Genomic DNA, 17,622 nt, shown 5'->3' with positions numbered 1-17,622 from the left:
AAATGCGACTTGGCAATATGCAAGTTATATTTGTTGAATATTCATTCAGAATAGAAAAGCCTACTAATGCCTCATTTATATTGTCATTTAAATCTAGTGCCACTTTAGATTAATTATAATCCAAATTACAGCTCTATGCAGTGCAAGAATTAATATGGAATTTATCCAGATTAATACATTTGCATTGAAAATGTAATATGTCTCTGCCATGGCTAAGGGGAGCACTTTTTAATAAGGTAGTAAACATGAGGAAGGATGGAAATTAACCTTCATTATTGCAATGAAAATTATCCTTTCATTCTACTCTAATTAGAAAGAATACTCTACCAGTAATTATAATTTTAGAATTATTTTGAGTCTGAATAACATCATCTGATGTGTCAGAAGTCTTAAATTATGCAATCTTTATCAAATACAAAGATTTATAAATAAGAAAATAGTGGGTTTATCATGGCTTTTCCATGATTTATTTTCTTACTAGTATGTGTACTTTATTAACTTTCTCCTTCTTATTAGTCACACAAATATTTTTATTTTGGGGCTTCAACATATATTGGAAAGGTGATGACATCTGAATTGCAGTAAATTGTGTCATTTTTATATTAGCAATCCTACGCAAGTTAAGTAATTCTGATACTGACAGGCAATCATTGCTTAGTCTATTTCATGGCACTTGTTTATAATTAAACTTACTTTTTGAGCTAAATGTATTGAAATTGCATTATTAATCTAAAATAAGATGCGTATTTTGTATTATAAAAAGAATTTCTGATGTATTTCACAATTTAAAAAAAACAAACCTACAAATAATGTGTCTCAAGAATAAAAAGTTAGTATTTAAAACATGGATAACAACTGGATTTAGTTTTTACTACAACTGCCTGGTAAGAATGGCATGGCAGTGGAACATGTAGCTATGAAAAGAGTGCACACAGTATGCTGAAAACCAGGGTATTTTCCCTTCTCTTTCCCTCCTCCTTTGATACCCTTTCTAGAAGACCAGAGGTGTTTACAGCTTTTCTACCAAAGTTCCTTAAAAATGTGAATGGAACATGGAAAGCAGAGCGTTGATACAGCGAGACAAGGAACGGAGTGCTAGTAGCTCGACCATTGGATAAGAAGTTGAACTCTGCTTTTGTCATGTTCACTGTGGCTTGGGGACTCTGGTCTTCTCCATGTGCAGGTGCAAGTGACTCCCCTATGCCAGAGGGCAAAATCAAGAACCCTTTTTCTTTCCTTTAAAGCTCACCATAAGTCCCAGAATCAGTTTCATTACTATTGGCCAGATGCAACTTCAGTCATATAAGAAATAACAGTGCTTGAGGTTGAATGAATCCAGAGCCAAACGACAACAAAAACAACAAAGCCTCTGTAAACTTTGACAGTTTATATAAATATCATAGTAAACATTGTAAAAAGCTGTGCTTTGTTATGCATTTATTGACCCCAGCACAGTGTTTTATAACTCCACTGTTTTATTATATTAACCGCAAAAGAAATTTAACCAAAAACCCCCCCTTGTTTTTATAGAAACAAGAACTATGTGTTTCATGATTATTATAGGCCCTTTGAAGTAATTAAGTTATTCCATCCTGTGGTGGAAGATGATGTGTAATATTAACCTTGTGTGTGCCCAGGCACACACAGAGTGCACTTCAAGATAAATTTCACTAGCAGCGCCAAAATGCAGTTAGATGCATTTTCACAAGTAAATTTTGAAGGAGAACTTGGTTTGTAATTTCTGTAACAACTAGTTGAAAACAATCTAGTGTGATGAGAGGAAGAGAAGGCAGAATATTTCCATTTTGTTTTTATATTCAGCTTCCTGTATAACAATGTCTGTTTACATCAACTGAGATTCTGGCCCATTTGTCTTTAAAAAGGATATCTTAAAAGTGACATATTGTAAAGAAAGAAACAGTAGAGATGTTTTTGACAGTTGGAAATAAAAAGAGGGTAATAATTTCAATCTGTTTTTCTAAAAACACAGACACAACCTTTCTCTCTTAATACATAGTATGCCACTTTTTTATTTCCCATAATTCTCACAGTTAAGATACTTAAATAATATGTAAATACAAATAGGCCAGGGAGTACTCTATTAAAAGTCATAAAGCAGAGTAATAAAATGGTTTTACCTTTAAGCATAGGTAGCCCTTTGGGTTGTTGGCCCAACAGTGACTGAGCAGTCTAAAAGAGGCCTCCAAGATCTGCTCCTGAGAGTGCAAAAATTCAGGAGGCTCCAAAAAGGGACTTGTTCAGATGGTAAACATATGATGATGAATTGATGAATATATAAATAGGGAAATATGGCAGGAATAAGCTTTAATTTGGGCTAGAACATGCAAAAATTACTGGCCTAAATTACATCAAAAGAAATAATTAACAACTTAGAAATGAAAGTCAATGTGTGGGGAAATCACTATTAAGGTGTAAGCCATAAAACTTGTTTTATGCTTGTTGTTGTTGGTTTTTTTTAAGTGCCCTTCAGAAAATATCCCCATAGATTCAGTTTTCTATTAGTCATTATTTTACCATGAGGATTTGGTGTTTACCTTGAAAACTGTTCTCTTATTTTGCTTCTCTTTAATGTTGTGTAAGATCAAATATTGCACAAAGTCTATATGAAAATAATGATAATAAAAAGTTCTTGAGTTTGTGTTTCCTTTGTTCTTATTTACTTTGTTGCCAAAATGTCCATGACCTTATTTTTAAATTAATCCTAGGTTATTGTGAAATGAGGTGCAATTTGTTCATTTATATGAACCTTATGTGGATTGAAAAAAATCAAGATAAATCTTCATGCCCAGCATACAATCAGATTACCCCTGGACTATATATTTACGTTGGGTCTGATAGCAATCAATGGTTTAGCTTCATTGCATTTCAAGATGTATTTGCACCCAGTGTCCAGTGATAGTGTCCTCACCCTGGAAATAATTTAGTTGCAAATTGACTGGAAGATGGTGAAAATTGAAAGTTAAAATTAGAAATACTCATAATAAACAGCAGAAAAAAGGTCAGATGATGCCGCACTATGATGAGATTGGAATGGTTGGTAAATGAGGTTTTGTGTTTGTCGTGAGATGTATGTGACATGCCTACCCAATGCTCTTGTAATATCCAGCCTAGCAGAAGAGATTATCTGGCAAATTGACGCTGGAAAGAATTTTCTGATGGACTGGGAAATTAGAATTGCACTCTTTTCTTTGATGTGTGCAAGACTGGGCCGCATTACACAGCTAGCTCAGGCATAATATTAAATATAGTATTTAATACTTAATAGTACAACTATCTATAGTAAACAATTATATTCTGGTTTTGATCACAAATGCCAGACTATAAAAATTCACAGTGTAAACATCTAAAGCAATCCCAAATGACTGATCTTTGTATATAATTAATATTAAGTTAGCTCTGAAATCCTATTCTCCACAGTATTTCTTTTAAAGCCTCGCTATATTTAGCTTCAGAATAGTAACCAGGCAGGAGTTATCAAAACAGCACAATAATCATATTGCTCAGACAGTTTAGAAAAGAGAGAGGGTAATTAAACAGCAGCAAATTAATTATTTGGAAAACAGGCTTTTTAAGCAAAAGCTGATTTGTTTTAATGTAATAGACAAATTCATACTGAGCTGCTAAAGAAAGAACATTATTGATTAATCTTTAAAGGCAACCTAGGGTTATCTAAACAGTAGAAAAGAGTCCATTTTTAAATGTATTTATAGAGTATCAAGAATAAAAGTGTATTTTCACCTTTGTGCTTACCAGGCTTGTTTTATTCATCTTTATTTTTTTCTCAGTGTTTAAAAAACAAGCAAGCAAACAAACAAAAGACCCTCAAAGACAATACAGACCTTTGAAGTCAGAGCCTCTTTGTAAACCAGGATATTTTTAAGTTTAAAACATGTTCTCAAAAATTATGTTTTCAAAACAGGAATAGTCACACCAGAGAAGGAACCAAAAGCGAACACTGTGGTAGGGGCACAGCAGCTTCTTCTGGCAAAAGAAGAGGATGGTGCAGCTAAAAAATCAAAGCCTCCAGAGGACAATAAATTTTGTCATGAGCAGGTAAAAGGAAATGTAACAATTTAATTGCATTCTAGAACTCTTTTTCAAATAACTCAAGAATGAAACAGAGATGATATGCTGTTAAAATAGCTTTATCAGCAAGTTATAAAAAGCACATTGACTAATAGCCTGCATCTTAACTTGATTTTTTTTCAGTTCTATCAATGTCCTTATTGTAACTACAATGGTAGGGACCCAAATCGTATCCAGATGCATGTCCTGTCACAGCACTCAATGCAACCTGTTATCTGCTGCCCCCTCTGCCAAGATGTCCTCAGCAACAAAATGCACCTCCAGCTTCATTTGACCCATCTGCACAGTGTGTCCCCTGACTGTGTGGAGAAGCTGCTCATGACAGTAAGTGCTCCAAATACTGATGCACATGCTACACAAACATGCTTGGGCCTTGTGGGCAATGTATTTGTTGTGACAGTGTGTTCAGGAAGCCGGGGGAGAGGAATGGGTCAGGACTCAGGTTCTCTTGTCAGCCCATCCAGTGACTGCTGTCCCTTGGGAAAATGGCTGAAGGTGGATTTCACAGATGCAAAAAGCCTTTGATTCCTCACTGACATTAACCTTGGAAAAGTTAAGCCAGTCCATATCTAAGTGCTTACCTGAAAATTTGGTCTAATAATATCCAAGTCTCAGAGGTATTGTGACTTTTGTTTGTAAAGTAATAGGAACTCTCTGAAGAACATAGTTCCCAAATGTAGAAGGATTCCTGTGTATACCTCTACTAAACATTACATTGCATGAAATTCACTGTAAAACAGCAGTTCAAACATCCATTCAAAATAATGTAGAAACACAATAAGGTCTCGTACTTATTTTTTATTACAGCATAAATTCAGTTAGAGAACAGACCTCCTAAGACAAACTGGTTCTGGTTGTCTTGCCTTCTTAGATGGAAATGTACTTGGAAATCTCAGTGATCCAACTCCTTAAGTATTTACTTCTGTGTCCATAAATGGCTCCTTCATTTATATAGGTGTGATTGTAAATCCACCACCTCATACCCAACTACAGTGGTAAAAAATATTAGAAATAATTGAGACCTCTTGACTGAAGGTCTACAATTCCTTGTGCTTGGAGCTGAGGAGCAAATACACACTTGGGGAAATTCTTTTTTTTTCCTTGGTTTTCTACTAATTATAGCTTTGACAGACCATGTAATTTTGATCCACTGGAAGGAAAATGCAGTAGAAATTTAACTTTCAGAGACCCTTTTAGGAAAATGGGAAAATATGGAAAATCTGCCCCTCCATATTGAGCAGCACTAGCTTTCTTCTCAAGTTCTTCCTGGTTCCCTCCATGCTGATAATGAAGCAATTTTGAAATCTTCATCAGGTGCTAGGGAGTTGTACCAGTGTTTCTGAGAGAGGAAAAACCCCAATGTTTCCCAGGGAAAATATTGTAAAATATAACCTTCATAATTGAAATTGTCATCATTGCTAACACTAATATGCTTTGTCCATAACTGAAATGTCTAACAAAAAAGTAAATACTATTTATAGCAATTTTTTTTCCTCTGGGACATTTACAGTTCTCTACATAATTTTTTTGAAAGACCTTCCCTACCAAGTAAACTCAAAATCATTAGTCCTATGGGAGGGTGCTATTAATGCCATGTTTGAATCACAAATGTACTCTGTACACACCTAGGTGGCTTTTTTTTAAATGTCTAGGATACTTTTTCCAAGAGGCAATTTGTATATATGTATATATATGACATTCTTATGCATCCAATGTTAGAGGAACAAAAAATATTTCTACTCATAGCTCATAATGAATGTAGCTTTCATCATTTATTTTCAACTCAAAAATCTCTTTTGTGGTTAATCTTTTTACCTCTGTATGAAGGAAGTCCCATCCTTCTGTTAGAGATGAGGAGCTGCAGCACAGTCTGTACTGATTTACCCAATATTCTTTAGACAGAATGTGGCAGTGCAGGAGCTTGAACTTAGACTTGCTAAGTCTTAATAGGACAGTCCTATATTTCTGATATTAATTTTTTTTTAAGATCAAAGTAAAATAAAAACATGAAATGTTGAGCAGGTTGATATTTGGATCAACCTAGCAAAACTGAATACTACCAGATTAAAAGTACATCCTTCAAAGATTTCTGTCTATAATTTGAAAGCATAGCTCGACAGATAAAGCAATCTGAAGATGATACATAAGAAATTGAAGTCAAGAAAGAGAAAAAAAAAAATTTTAAATAGAAATAAATTGTTACTTCCCTATTGAAATAAACATAATTTTCTTTCAAAGATCATGGAATGTCCACCATTTGTGTAAAAAAGGTACAGGTGAAGAAAAGTGAGAATGCCCTCAGTGAAAGACTGACTGGTCACCATATCTCAACATGATCTCTGTCTTTGGAGGATATCCTAGGAGAATTCCCCTGATAAATCCAATGACCCTGGCAAAGTCAGCAAAACCTTCTTTGTGGTGATACTGAGACCAATGAAATATTGAGCGCATGTAGTTCTATAGCATCCCCTTATTGTGGATTATTTTGAGTTGATTCTCCACTAAGGGACACATGATGCTCTGGGTTATGATCTGTCAGAAACCATAATCAAGGACTGAATCAGGATCTTGATTCTGACAGTCATTCAGATATGGAGGATCTTTTGAATTATAATTTCATACTGTTGTCTACTATTAAATAGTGGGACTTTTTCTGTAATAATACCATATTCTTGGTTTTCAAAGGTTCCTGTACCAGATGTCATGATGCCCAATAGTATGCTATTGCCAGCAGCTGCTTCAGAGAAATCTGAACGTGACACACCTGCAACCATTACAGCTGAGGGATCTGGGAAATATCCAGGTATGCAAGAAAAAGCCTAGACATGTAAAAGCTAAGTATGGGCAATTTAGAAATAAAACTACTTGTTACTTGGTAAAGGAAACCTTTTTCTGGCTTGCTTATAGCCACAGAGATTAAAAAACAAAAGGTAGCAAGGGATCTGAATTTGGCTGAGCTGGTAGAAAGCAGTGTATGCCAGACTCCTTGCTTTTGGTGGAGGTAAAATCGAACAGCAGTGCCTAGCCACTTTGAGGGCAAGATCCTCCTTGTTTAACCTGCTGCTAAGACCTAATCCCAAAAGACAGTGGCACTTTCACCATCAATGGGGAATGTTAGGTAAGTGATTTTGTCTTCATTTCCAGTAGCAGGTTTCTGATCCTGGACACTTACTGTAATATGCACTGGGAAATTTTGCTAGTTGTCACAGCATTCTCCTCCCTCTCTTCTCTGACCATTCTCACCCTTTTTCTAGTCATCTGTCCTACCTGTTGTCCCCATTTTTCTACTCTTTTCCTCTTTCCTATTCTTTATTTCCTTTTCTTGTTTGATGCTCCCATTGTACCAATCAACTCTTACCTTCTGGCAAAGAAAAGCCCTATGCCACTGCTCGGCCAGATGCTGCTGCCAATCTGATCTTTGTGTATGAGTTATATTCCTTTTTTTAAACTCCTGTTTATCCTGCCTGCTTTGTTTTCTGGGACAAAGACAGGTTGTTATATTTTGCTAAGCTGACACATGGCATGCTAGGTGCCTTTCTTGATTTCTGATGAAAAAATAAATTAAAATGAATACTGTGTGCTTTCTCTTCTACTTGTGTAAAAGGCACTTAACTTTCTCTAACCAGGTGAAAGTCCTGTGGATGAGAAAAGTACCCCTGGGATCGATGAGTCAAAAACTGGAATGGAAATAAAGACTGAGGAACAGAAGCCACCTAAGGAATCTGCTGAAACACCCGATTGGAATAAGAGCAGCAGTAAAGATATAAAGACCACTGAGTCTATGACAGACCAGCTAAGTGAGCAGCAGAAGAAGCAACAGCTGTCTGTTTCTGACCGCCATGTCTATAAGTACCGCTGCAACCATTGTAGCTTGGCTTTTAAGACTATGCAGAAGCTTCAGATACATTCCCAGTACCACGCTATTCGGGCGGCTACCATGTGTAGCCTTTGCCAACGTAGCTTCCGTACATTCCAGGCTTTAAAAAAACACTTGGAAGCAGGCCACCCTGAACTCAATGAAGCTGAACTTCAGCAGCTGTGTGCATCTTTACCTGTCAATGGTGAACTGTGGGGAGAAAGTGAAAGTATGGCACAAGACGATCATGCACTAGAACAGGAAATAGAAAGAGATTATGAGATGGACCAGGAAGGTAAAGCAAGTCCTGTAGGAAGTGATAGTAGCTCTATTCCAGATGATATGGGCTCGGAACCAAAGCGAACCTTACCTTTTAGAAAAGGGCCAAATTTTACTATGGAAAAATTTCTAGATCCATCTCGCCCATACAAGTGTACAGTGTGTAAAGAGTCTTTCACCCAAAAGAACATTCTCTTGGTCCACTACAACTCAGTGTCCCATCTGCATAAACTCAAAAAGGTTTTGCAGGAAGCATCAAGTCCTGTCCCTCAAGAAACCAACAGCAGCACTGACAACAAACCCTACAAGTGCAGCATTTGTAATGTTGCATATAGCCAAAGTTCTACGTTGGAAATCCATATGAGATCTGTGCTTCATCAGACAAAGGCAAGGGCTGCAAAGCTAGAACCAAGTGGTAATATAAGTAGCGGTAATAGTGTAGCAGGGAATGTGAATAGCCCCAGCCAAGGAATGCTAGAATCTGTGACCTTACCAGCAGTTAACAGCAAAGAAACACATTTAGATGCCAAAGAATTAAATAAAAAGCAAGCTTCTGAATTAATTTCTGCTCAGCCTACACATCACCCACCCCAGTCACCAGCACAACTTCAAATGCAACTACAGCACGAACTGCAACAACAAGCTGCGTTCTTTCAACCGCAGTTTCTAAATCCAGCTTTTTTGCCTCACTTTCCAATGACACCAGAAGCACTGCTCCAATTTCAACAGCCTCAGTTCCTTTTCCCATTCTATATACCTGGGACAGAATTTAGCTTAAGCCCAGATCTGGGTTTGCCTGGTTCTGCCACATTTGGTATGCCTGGGATGGCTGGTATGACAGGATCACTGCTTGAAGATTTGAAGCAGCAGATACAAACTCAGCACCATGTTGGCCAAACCCAGCTACAGATACTGCAGCAACAGGCACAACAGTACCAGTCCACCCAACCCCAACTTCAGTCCCAAAAGCAGCAGCAGCAAAGTAGTAAGCTGATGAAAGCAGAGCAAAATACCTTAGTAAGTACAGACTGCCAGCTGATAAAGGATATGCCATCATATAAGGAGTCAGAAGAAGTTTCTGAAAAACATGAGAAGCCAAAGCAAGAATTTACTAATGAGAATGAAGGACTAAAAGAAAACAAAGATATGAAGAAGCCAAAATCCTCAGAACCAGCCATCCCACCGCCCAGAATAGCATCTGGAGCAAGGGGGAATGCAGCCAAGGCTTTGCTGGAGAACTTTGGGTTTGAGTTAGTTATCCAATACAATGAGAACAGACAAAAAGTGCAGAAAAAAAGCAAGACTGGGGATAGTGAAAACACAGATAAATTGGAGTGTGGAACCTGCAGTAAGCTCTTTTCCAACATTCTTATTTTGAAGAGTCATCAGGAACACGTGCATGGACATTTTTTTCCATATGGAGCGTTAGAAAAATTTGCCCGACAATACAGGGAGGCATATGACAAACTTTATCCAATTTCTCCATCTTCTCCAGAAACGCCACCGCCTCCACCACCACCTCCGCCACCACCTCCTCCTCCTCCTCCTCCAACTCCTTCTCAGCCTTCTTCAGCTGGAGCTGGAAAAATTCAAAACACAGCTCCCACACCTTTGCAGGCCCCACCACCTACACCTCCACCACCACCTCCTCCACCGCCACCTCCGCCTCCTCCACCACCACCACCATCAGCTCCACCTCAAGTCCAGCTTCCCGTTTCACTTGATCTCCCACTTTTCCCTCCAATTATGATGCAGCCAGTGCAACACCCAGCACTGCCTCCTCAGCTTGCCCTCCAGCTGCCACCAATGGATACTTTATCTGCCGATCTTACCCAGCTTTGCCAGCAGCAGCTGGGATTAGATCCCAATTTTCTGCGGCACTCTCAGTTCAAGCGTCCACGTACAAGAATCACAGATGACCAGTTAAAAATCTTGCGGGCTTATTTTGATATTAACAATTCTCCAAGCGAAGAGCAGATCCAAGAAATGGCTGAGAAATCTGGTCTTTCACAGAAAGTTATCAAGCACTGGTTTCGAAATACGCTGTTTAAAGAACGACAGAGAAATAAGGATTCGCCGTATAATTTCAGCAATCCTCCTATAACGGTGTTGGAAGATATCAGAATAGATCCTCAGCCTTCAGCTGTAGAACCCTACAAGTCTGATGCGTCTTTCAGCAAGAGGTCATCCAGGACTCGGTTTACTGACTACCAGCTTCGTGTCCTCCAAGACTTCTTTGATACAAATGCTTATCCAAAGGATGATGAAATCGAACAGCTTTCAACTGTACTTAACCTACCTACTCGAGTTATTGTCGTATGGTTCCAAAATGCGCGACAAAAAGCTCGCAAAAGTTACGAGAATCAAGCTGAAACTAAAGACAATGAGAAAAGGGAACTGACAAATGAGCGTTACATCCGAACCAGTAACATGCAGTATCAGTGCAAAAAGTGCAGTGTGGTTTTTCCCAGGATCTTTGATTTAATTACACACCAGAAAAAGCAGTGTTATAAAGATGAAGATGATGATGCTCAAGATGAAAGCCAAACTGAAGACTCTATGGATGCCTCTGATCAAACAGTGTATAAGAACTGTACAGTTTCTGGCCAAAATGACTCGTCAAAAAGCTTGACAGTCACAGCAGCAAGCTCTGGCTCTGGTTCTAGTACTCCTTTGATTCCATCACCCAAACCAGAACCTGAGAAGGCTTCTCCTAAACCAGAGTCCACAGAAAAACCAAAACAAAATGAAACCACCTCTAAGCAAACAGAAACAACTTCCCAAAGCACCAAACCAGTACAGTCTACTCCAGTAACATCTTCTGACCCTCAGCCCTCAGCTTCTCAACCACCACAACAAAAGCAATTCCAGATTGTAGGGAGACCTCCTTCTGCATCACAAAACACACCTGTTCCTTCCAGTCCTTTGCCAATTTCAATGACTTCTCTACAGAACAGTCTACCTCCTCAGTTATTACAGTATCAGTGTGATCAGTGTACAGTTGCCTTTCCAACTCTAGAACTTTGGCAAGAACACCAGCACATGCATTTCCTAGCAGCTCAAAACCAATTTCTTCACTCACAGTTTTTAGAAAGACCAATGGATATGCCCTACATGATATTTGACCCAAATAATCCTTTGATGACTGGACAGTTACTTAACAGTTCTCTTGCTCAGATGCCACCACAAACTGGCTCATCACATACGGCACACCCTGCTACAGTTTCTGGTTCTCTGAAACGGAAACTAGATGATAAAGAAGACAATAACTGTAGTGAGAAGGAGGGAGGAAACAGTGGAGAAGATCAACATCGTGATAAGCGTTTAAGAACTACAATTACTCCAGAGCAGCTGGAAATACTCTACGAAAAGTACCTGCTAGATTCCAATCCCACCAGAAAGATGCTAGATCATATTGCACGTGAAGTGGGACTGAAAAAGAGAGTCGTACAAGTCTGGTTTCAGAACACAAGAGCCCGGGAAAGAAAGGGACAATTCCGTGCAGTTGGTCCAGCCCAGTCCCATAAAAGATGTCCTTTTTGTCGAGCTCTGTTTAAAGCAAAATCTGCTTTAGAAAGTCACATCCGCTCTCGACATTGGAACGAAGGAAAACAGGCCGGCTATAGTTTGCCTCCAAGTCCTTTGATATCAAATGAAGATGGAGGAGAAAGTCCACAAAAGTACATATTTTTTGATTACCCATCACTGTCATTAGCAAAAACTGAATTATCAAGCGAAAATGAATTAGCCTCCACTGTATCAACCCCTGTGAGCAAAACTGCAGAAATGTCACCGAAGAACCTTTTAAGTCCTTCTTCTTTTAAAGCAGAGTCTAGTGAGGATATAGAAAATTTGAATGCCCCTCCTGCTGACTCTGGATATGATCAAAACAAGACTGACTTTGATGAGACTTCATCAATTAATACAGCAATTAGCGATGCCACAACAGGGGATGAGGGGAACAATGAAATGGAAAGCACAACTGGCAGTTCAGGGGATGCAAAACCTGCATCACCCCCCAAAGAACCAAAACCGCTTGTGAACGACACACTACCAAAAGCAGCAACTACACCTACAAATGAGAATACTGATGATAAATTTCTCTTTTCCCTAACAAGCCCTTCAATACACTTCAGTGAAAAAGATGGTGACCATGACCAAAGTTACTACATTACTGATGACCCTGATGACAATGCCGACCGCAGTGAAACTTCAAGCATAGCTGATCCAAGTTCACCTAACCCATTTGGAGCTAGCAATCCCTTTAAATCCAAAAACAGTGATCGGCCAGGCCACAAACGTTTCCGAACACAAATGAGTAACCTTCAGCTTAAAGTTCTCAAGGCTTGCTTTAGTGACTACCGGACTCCAACCATGCAGGAATGTGAAATGCTAGGGAATGAGATTGGTCTGCCCAAACGTGTGGTTCAGGTCTGGTTTCAGAATGCCCGGGCTAAGGAAAAGAAATTCAAAATTAACATAGGGAAGCCATTCATGATAAATCAGACTGGACCTGATGGGACGAAGCCAGAATGTTCTCTGTGTGGCGTGAAATATTCTGCACGTTTGTCCATAAGAGATCATATCTTTTCCAAACAACATATTACAAAAGTGAGAGAAACTGTGGGAAGTCAGCTAGACCGGGAGAAAGATTATTTAGCTCCTACAACGGTTAGACAGCTGATGGCACAGCAAGAACTGGATCGCATAAAGAAGGCTACTGATGTGCTAGGATTAACAGTACAGCAGCCAGGCATGATGGACAGCAGTTCTCTTCATGGTATCAGTTTGCCAGCAGCTTATCCAGGACTCCCTGGCCTTCCTCCTGTTCTTCTGCCTGGAATGAATGGTCCATCCTCCTTACCTGGATTTCCACAAAGTTCAAACAGTAAGTCTATAAGGGGATGATTTTCTCGTTTTATTAATTTGATCATCTTTCACAGTCACCATCCCCTTCTAAAACAAAGCATATTATGCATTCATATCATGCTGGTTAGACTTGTGTGAATAGCTAATAAGTACTCCTATGGGGTATACTCAGTGCATTTCTCCAATGATGCTGTAGCCTGGATGATACATCTGCCTTCTCCAAAAAACAAAAAAAAGAGAGAAATGTTTTTAGCCAATACTAGGTTTTTTATAACAAAGGCAATAGAAATACATAATTGTTATACTTGTTTGTTTGTTTTGAATAATACTCCTTTAGTCAAAACATGGATAAGAATTTTGTATGTAATTTTTTGTATGCAAATATTTAATGTAATATCTCATTAAGCACAAAATAGATTCTCACATTGTCAGTTTATCAGGCAAGTGCTTCAACCATTAGACCACTCCAATCTGTTGTTTAATCCAGAATAAATATTTAATATAAATGCTGCCCTGGACCCTCTATTATATTTCTGAATAACTGCCTGCTGAAATAAAAAAGAGTTTTTGGAAGGTGATTTTTAAAGGCAGTTTCAATTGTAATCCAAATTCCAGTTTATAAAGTCATTAAAGATATGTACCTCTTCATTTGGGCTTGTACTTTTAACAGAACACCTAACTCACTTTATTGACAGTTTTGACTCTCATGTGACTCAAGGTTTTGCTCACATTGGAAAGCACTCCCTCTTGCAATAAGTTTCACTCATGTTAAGGAACCAAGTTTTCTGCAGCGGATTTTTTTAGTCCTCAAAGAATGAGCCTAATATGTTTCTTGAAGTAGGCTCCAGTTTTGCATTCTAGGTTCATTTGACTGCAGCCTTGCAGACTGAAGCTCTCACAGTCATCTTCTAATTTTGCATATTCATATCAAATATGTGCACAGAAGAGTTAGGAAGGTAGTTAAGACTCCTCATCTCATTTTATCCAGTAATCCCATCTACTGTTGATCTCTAAACCTTGCTTTAGAAAGTGACACACTTTGGCAAGTAAAATAAAGTCTTAATCACCAGTGTTATTAGACATATTGAGACTGTAGCAATGTCTTCTCTATTACCCAGGTCTACTTTGATTGATGATGATCATGTTATTGTTTCCCTAAGTGGTGGTCAAAGCATCTTGTTTTTCTCTTCATTGGATCAGAGAGGCTTTCCTTCCACAATGGAGTCTCTGGCTGAGTGCCCTCTGGCTTTTGTCAAACAGTTATTGGCACAGAGATTGCATATAAAGGAAATATAAAGTTGCTGTATTTCCTTCTTAATGGCATACGGTGTCCTGGTCCTAAAATGGCTGGTTGTTGTTCATTAAAATTATAGATATGGTTTCTCTATATAACTTTGCTAAATAGCTTTGGCTAGGTTGACCTTCAGGTAAAAAGCCATCAGAAAACTCAGGATTTGTCTATATGGCTCAAAGAAATTTGCTTGGATATATATTTTTTTATTTCAACCGGGAAGTTCCCGTGCAAAGTGTGTCTGGGGAATGGCCCTGGACCCATGGACCTACCCTCTAAGCTGTGCTTAGGAGTTATTTTGGAGGAGGCTAGTTGGCCTAGGCAAAAACAATGTACACATTCTTTCTCTTTAAATTTAAAGAAGGTTTTCTCTCAGTTTCTGGGTAATGTTCCCTGATGCTCTTTAACTCACTGGTACCAATGTAGGCTCAAAGTCTGCAAATTGTCCTGTTAATAATACAAAAAACATTATTAGAGGACAACTGTTCCATAACAATTCCATATTCAGATTTTCTAATTTCCACCAAACACCTCTTCTTTGATATCATGCACAATGCACTGCCACTTGAGATGGATTTTTACCCTCTTTCATCTTTCATTTTCTTAAGGTTAATTAGCCCATTGTGGGCAAAGCCCACTGTGTAAACCAGCTACTAGAATCTTGTTGTTAACTTCCTCTTCTGCCATATGCTAAACAGCCCCTACATCCCCCTTTTGTTGCCTGGAAAATACTTGCATACATAAATCTCCATTCCCTAATGATACATAATGGAGCAGTGATAGTGAGTGGAAAGAAAAAAAAGTGATTATTTTAATCATTCATCATAGAAAAACAGTAATGTACTTAGATGTGCTCCAGTATATGCTCAACACTAGTATTTTCTGCACCTAATTAACCCATTTCTATTTTCTTCTCTACCCTGCTCTGTCTGATAGCTCACATTCATATTTGATGCTAAGAATCATTTAAGAAGTACCTTTTTGGAAGCAAGCTTCCCAGCAAACTTTTCCTTGGCTACAGTTCTTCTTGCAGCATGTGTATTTTCAGCCAGCAGGACAATTTCTCTGCACCATCCTTTGCATGAAGATTTGCTGAAGCTCCCTGACAACTCACTGTCTTACAGTTCAAGTCTACTTCTTGTGAATTCCTCTGCAAGTGTGTAATTTCTTCTCTCTAGGACCCAAACCCAAAATGCACTTCAGAAAAAGCCTCTCTAGGATCCCTTATATTGAAGTATTTACTTGTTTTTACTGATGCCTACAGGGTTGATAACTGTTTTTCCTGTAGCAAAGCCCATCCATTCTGTCCTACATATTTGTTAAAGGGACAATGTTAACATTAGTAAGATCCTCAATTTGAAAGAATGTGTTTATTCAGACAGGCAACTATTGAAACCTAATTGTAAACATCACAATTTGTGATTCGTTTTCCTCATCCTAGACAGAGAAGTAGCACTGATTAGTTTCACTGGTTAATACAAGTGAAGGGATTTCACTGTCATGTTTCACCATCCAGTATTTTTTATGGATTTCCAAAATACAGACAACCCAGCTAAATTTTGCAAAGTACTATGCTTTTCTAAATGCAGTATTTGCTTTTACAAAAGTTTTGAAATGGAACCCATGAAAATAATGCTAATTCAGAAAAGATTGAATGATTCAAACTACAGTTCATTTCATCTTCTTTATATAGTGCTTAAACTAGATTATTACTTGTGAATATTAAATTTTGCAAAATAAGATAGCTTCATTTCTGAATAAAAGGATATATTAACTTTAGATTCTGTTATTTTCTTCTTAAACAAGTGGGTTTTAATGTCAGAATTATTGTGTGGTTCTGAGATTATATGTCACAATCCTCTCACCTGTGGGATACATTTTTCTAGATAATGTAATTTTACCGTCTTATGGGCATCAAATGCTGAGCAAGGCCTGAAAATTACTGCAGTGTTTGCTCAGCATAATTCCTAATAAGGAGTTATTTGGTGGAATTCTAATTCATACAGAATTTTAGTTTCAGCTCATCTTTGTTCTTCAAGCTTCTTCTCATTTTCTAGGTGACTGTAGATAGCTGAGTTCACCTGCTGTTTTCAGCTGTTCTTAAAATTCACATTCTCTTTTTCCTTAGCTTTGTGTTTTGCCTATGATCCCTTGCAGAAAGCTAGTGCTTCATCTTGCTTCTAGCTATTGATACTGGTTCTATGAACCTTTTAATGTCATCATCATTACCATAGGTTCTTTGCACATCACTTAAGCCTGGGCTGCCTTGAAGATTCACAGCAGCTTTTTCCAAGAATGCACACATCACTGGGTAATATGTACTTAGTGGGTTTTGAAATCTTATCAAGAGAGAAATTTGATTCAGCAGCAATGGCTTTGTTAGTGCATTAAATTCTGTTCTCTGTTTGCTTTTGGCCCATTGGTAGCAGTTTCATTTTTGTATTTTTAGCCCTCCCATTCCTCCAAGTGAAAGAGAAGTCTCTCATCTTTGATAGTCACTTAAAATAATTAGCAGGATCAGAATGTTTGCTCGTGATTATTGTATTTTCTAATCTGTATCTCTCATGTCTGTAAATCAAGCATTAGTTTCATCAGTTTTTTAAATTTAGTTTTGGAAAGCCTCATTCCACATTTACCTTCCAATAAAACAAGTGGATTGCACTTTTCTAAAGCAATCTGTCTGGGTATTTCACGGAACAATGTGTATTTCAACTATATTCCAAAGAATATCTGGAAAATTGAATAGGTCTTACCAGTTCTAGGAATCCTCACTGTGATTAGACTGAAGACATCAAAATGTACAAGACTTAAAGAGGTTGAGAATAAAATGAAATTGGAAAAAATCCTAAGTAGGTGGCAAGCCCAAATAACCATGACAAAGCTGGAGCAACAGTTCACATTATGTGTATCATTCATGTGTTTTCCATCTACACTCTTTATAATTTCATAAATTTTCAGCAGGCCCCACACACAATTGACAATTGCCTGTTACTTCCTGTTGGAAGAATAGGAGCAAGTAATAGCATCTTCAATGTGATTGTGCACTAACTCTAGCAATTACCCACTTTTTAATTATAGCTGTTGTGACTTGTTTGACTGTACTATCTAATTCGTGCTCACAATGCATTTTAACTCCTTAGTGTTTAAATAGGACTAATGACACAGTGACAAACATTTAATGGCCTCTTTGTTAAATCTGATAATTATTCTTTTTGAATCC

General features: G+C 38.0%; 1 protein-coding gene across 4 annotated transcripts in view; it reads left to right on the top strand.

Moving 5' to 3' along the window:
- The window catches only part of ZFHX4 (zinc finger homeobox 4), a 150,035-nt gene that overhangs the window by 126,848 nt on the left and 5,565 nt on the right, over positions 1–17,622 (top strand). For all 4 annotated transcript variants that reach the window (XM_054285303.1, XM_054285300.1, XM_054285301.1 and 1 more), the window contains exons 6-9: positions 3,941–4,074; positions 4,231–4,431; positions 6,793–6,910; positions 7,734–13,130. In XM_054285303.1, coding sequence (XP_054141278.1) covers positions 3,941–4,074; positions 4,231–4,431; positions 6,793–6,910; positions 7,734–13,130 — 5,850 coding nt within the window. The remainder of the gene's footprint in view (positions 1–3,940; positions 4,075–4,230; positions 4,432–6,792; positions 6,911–7,733; positions 13,131–17,622) is intronic.

Source organism: Melozone crissalis, unplaced genomic scaffold (assembly GCF_028551555.1).
Source record: "Melozone crissalis strain CALT ecotype California unplaced genomic scaffold, PUWL_Pcris_2 ptg000042l_1, whole genome shotgun sequence".
In the NCBI taxonomy this organism is placed as follows: domain Eukaryota; kingdom Metazoa; phylum Chordata; class Aves; order Passeriformes; family Passerellidae; genus Melozone; species Melozone crissalis.
This window is presented reverse-complemented; position numbering and strand designations above follow the sequence as displayed.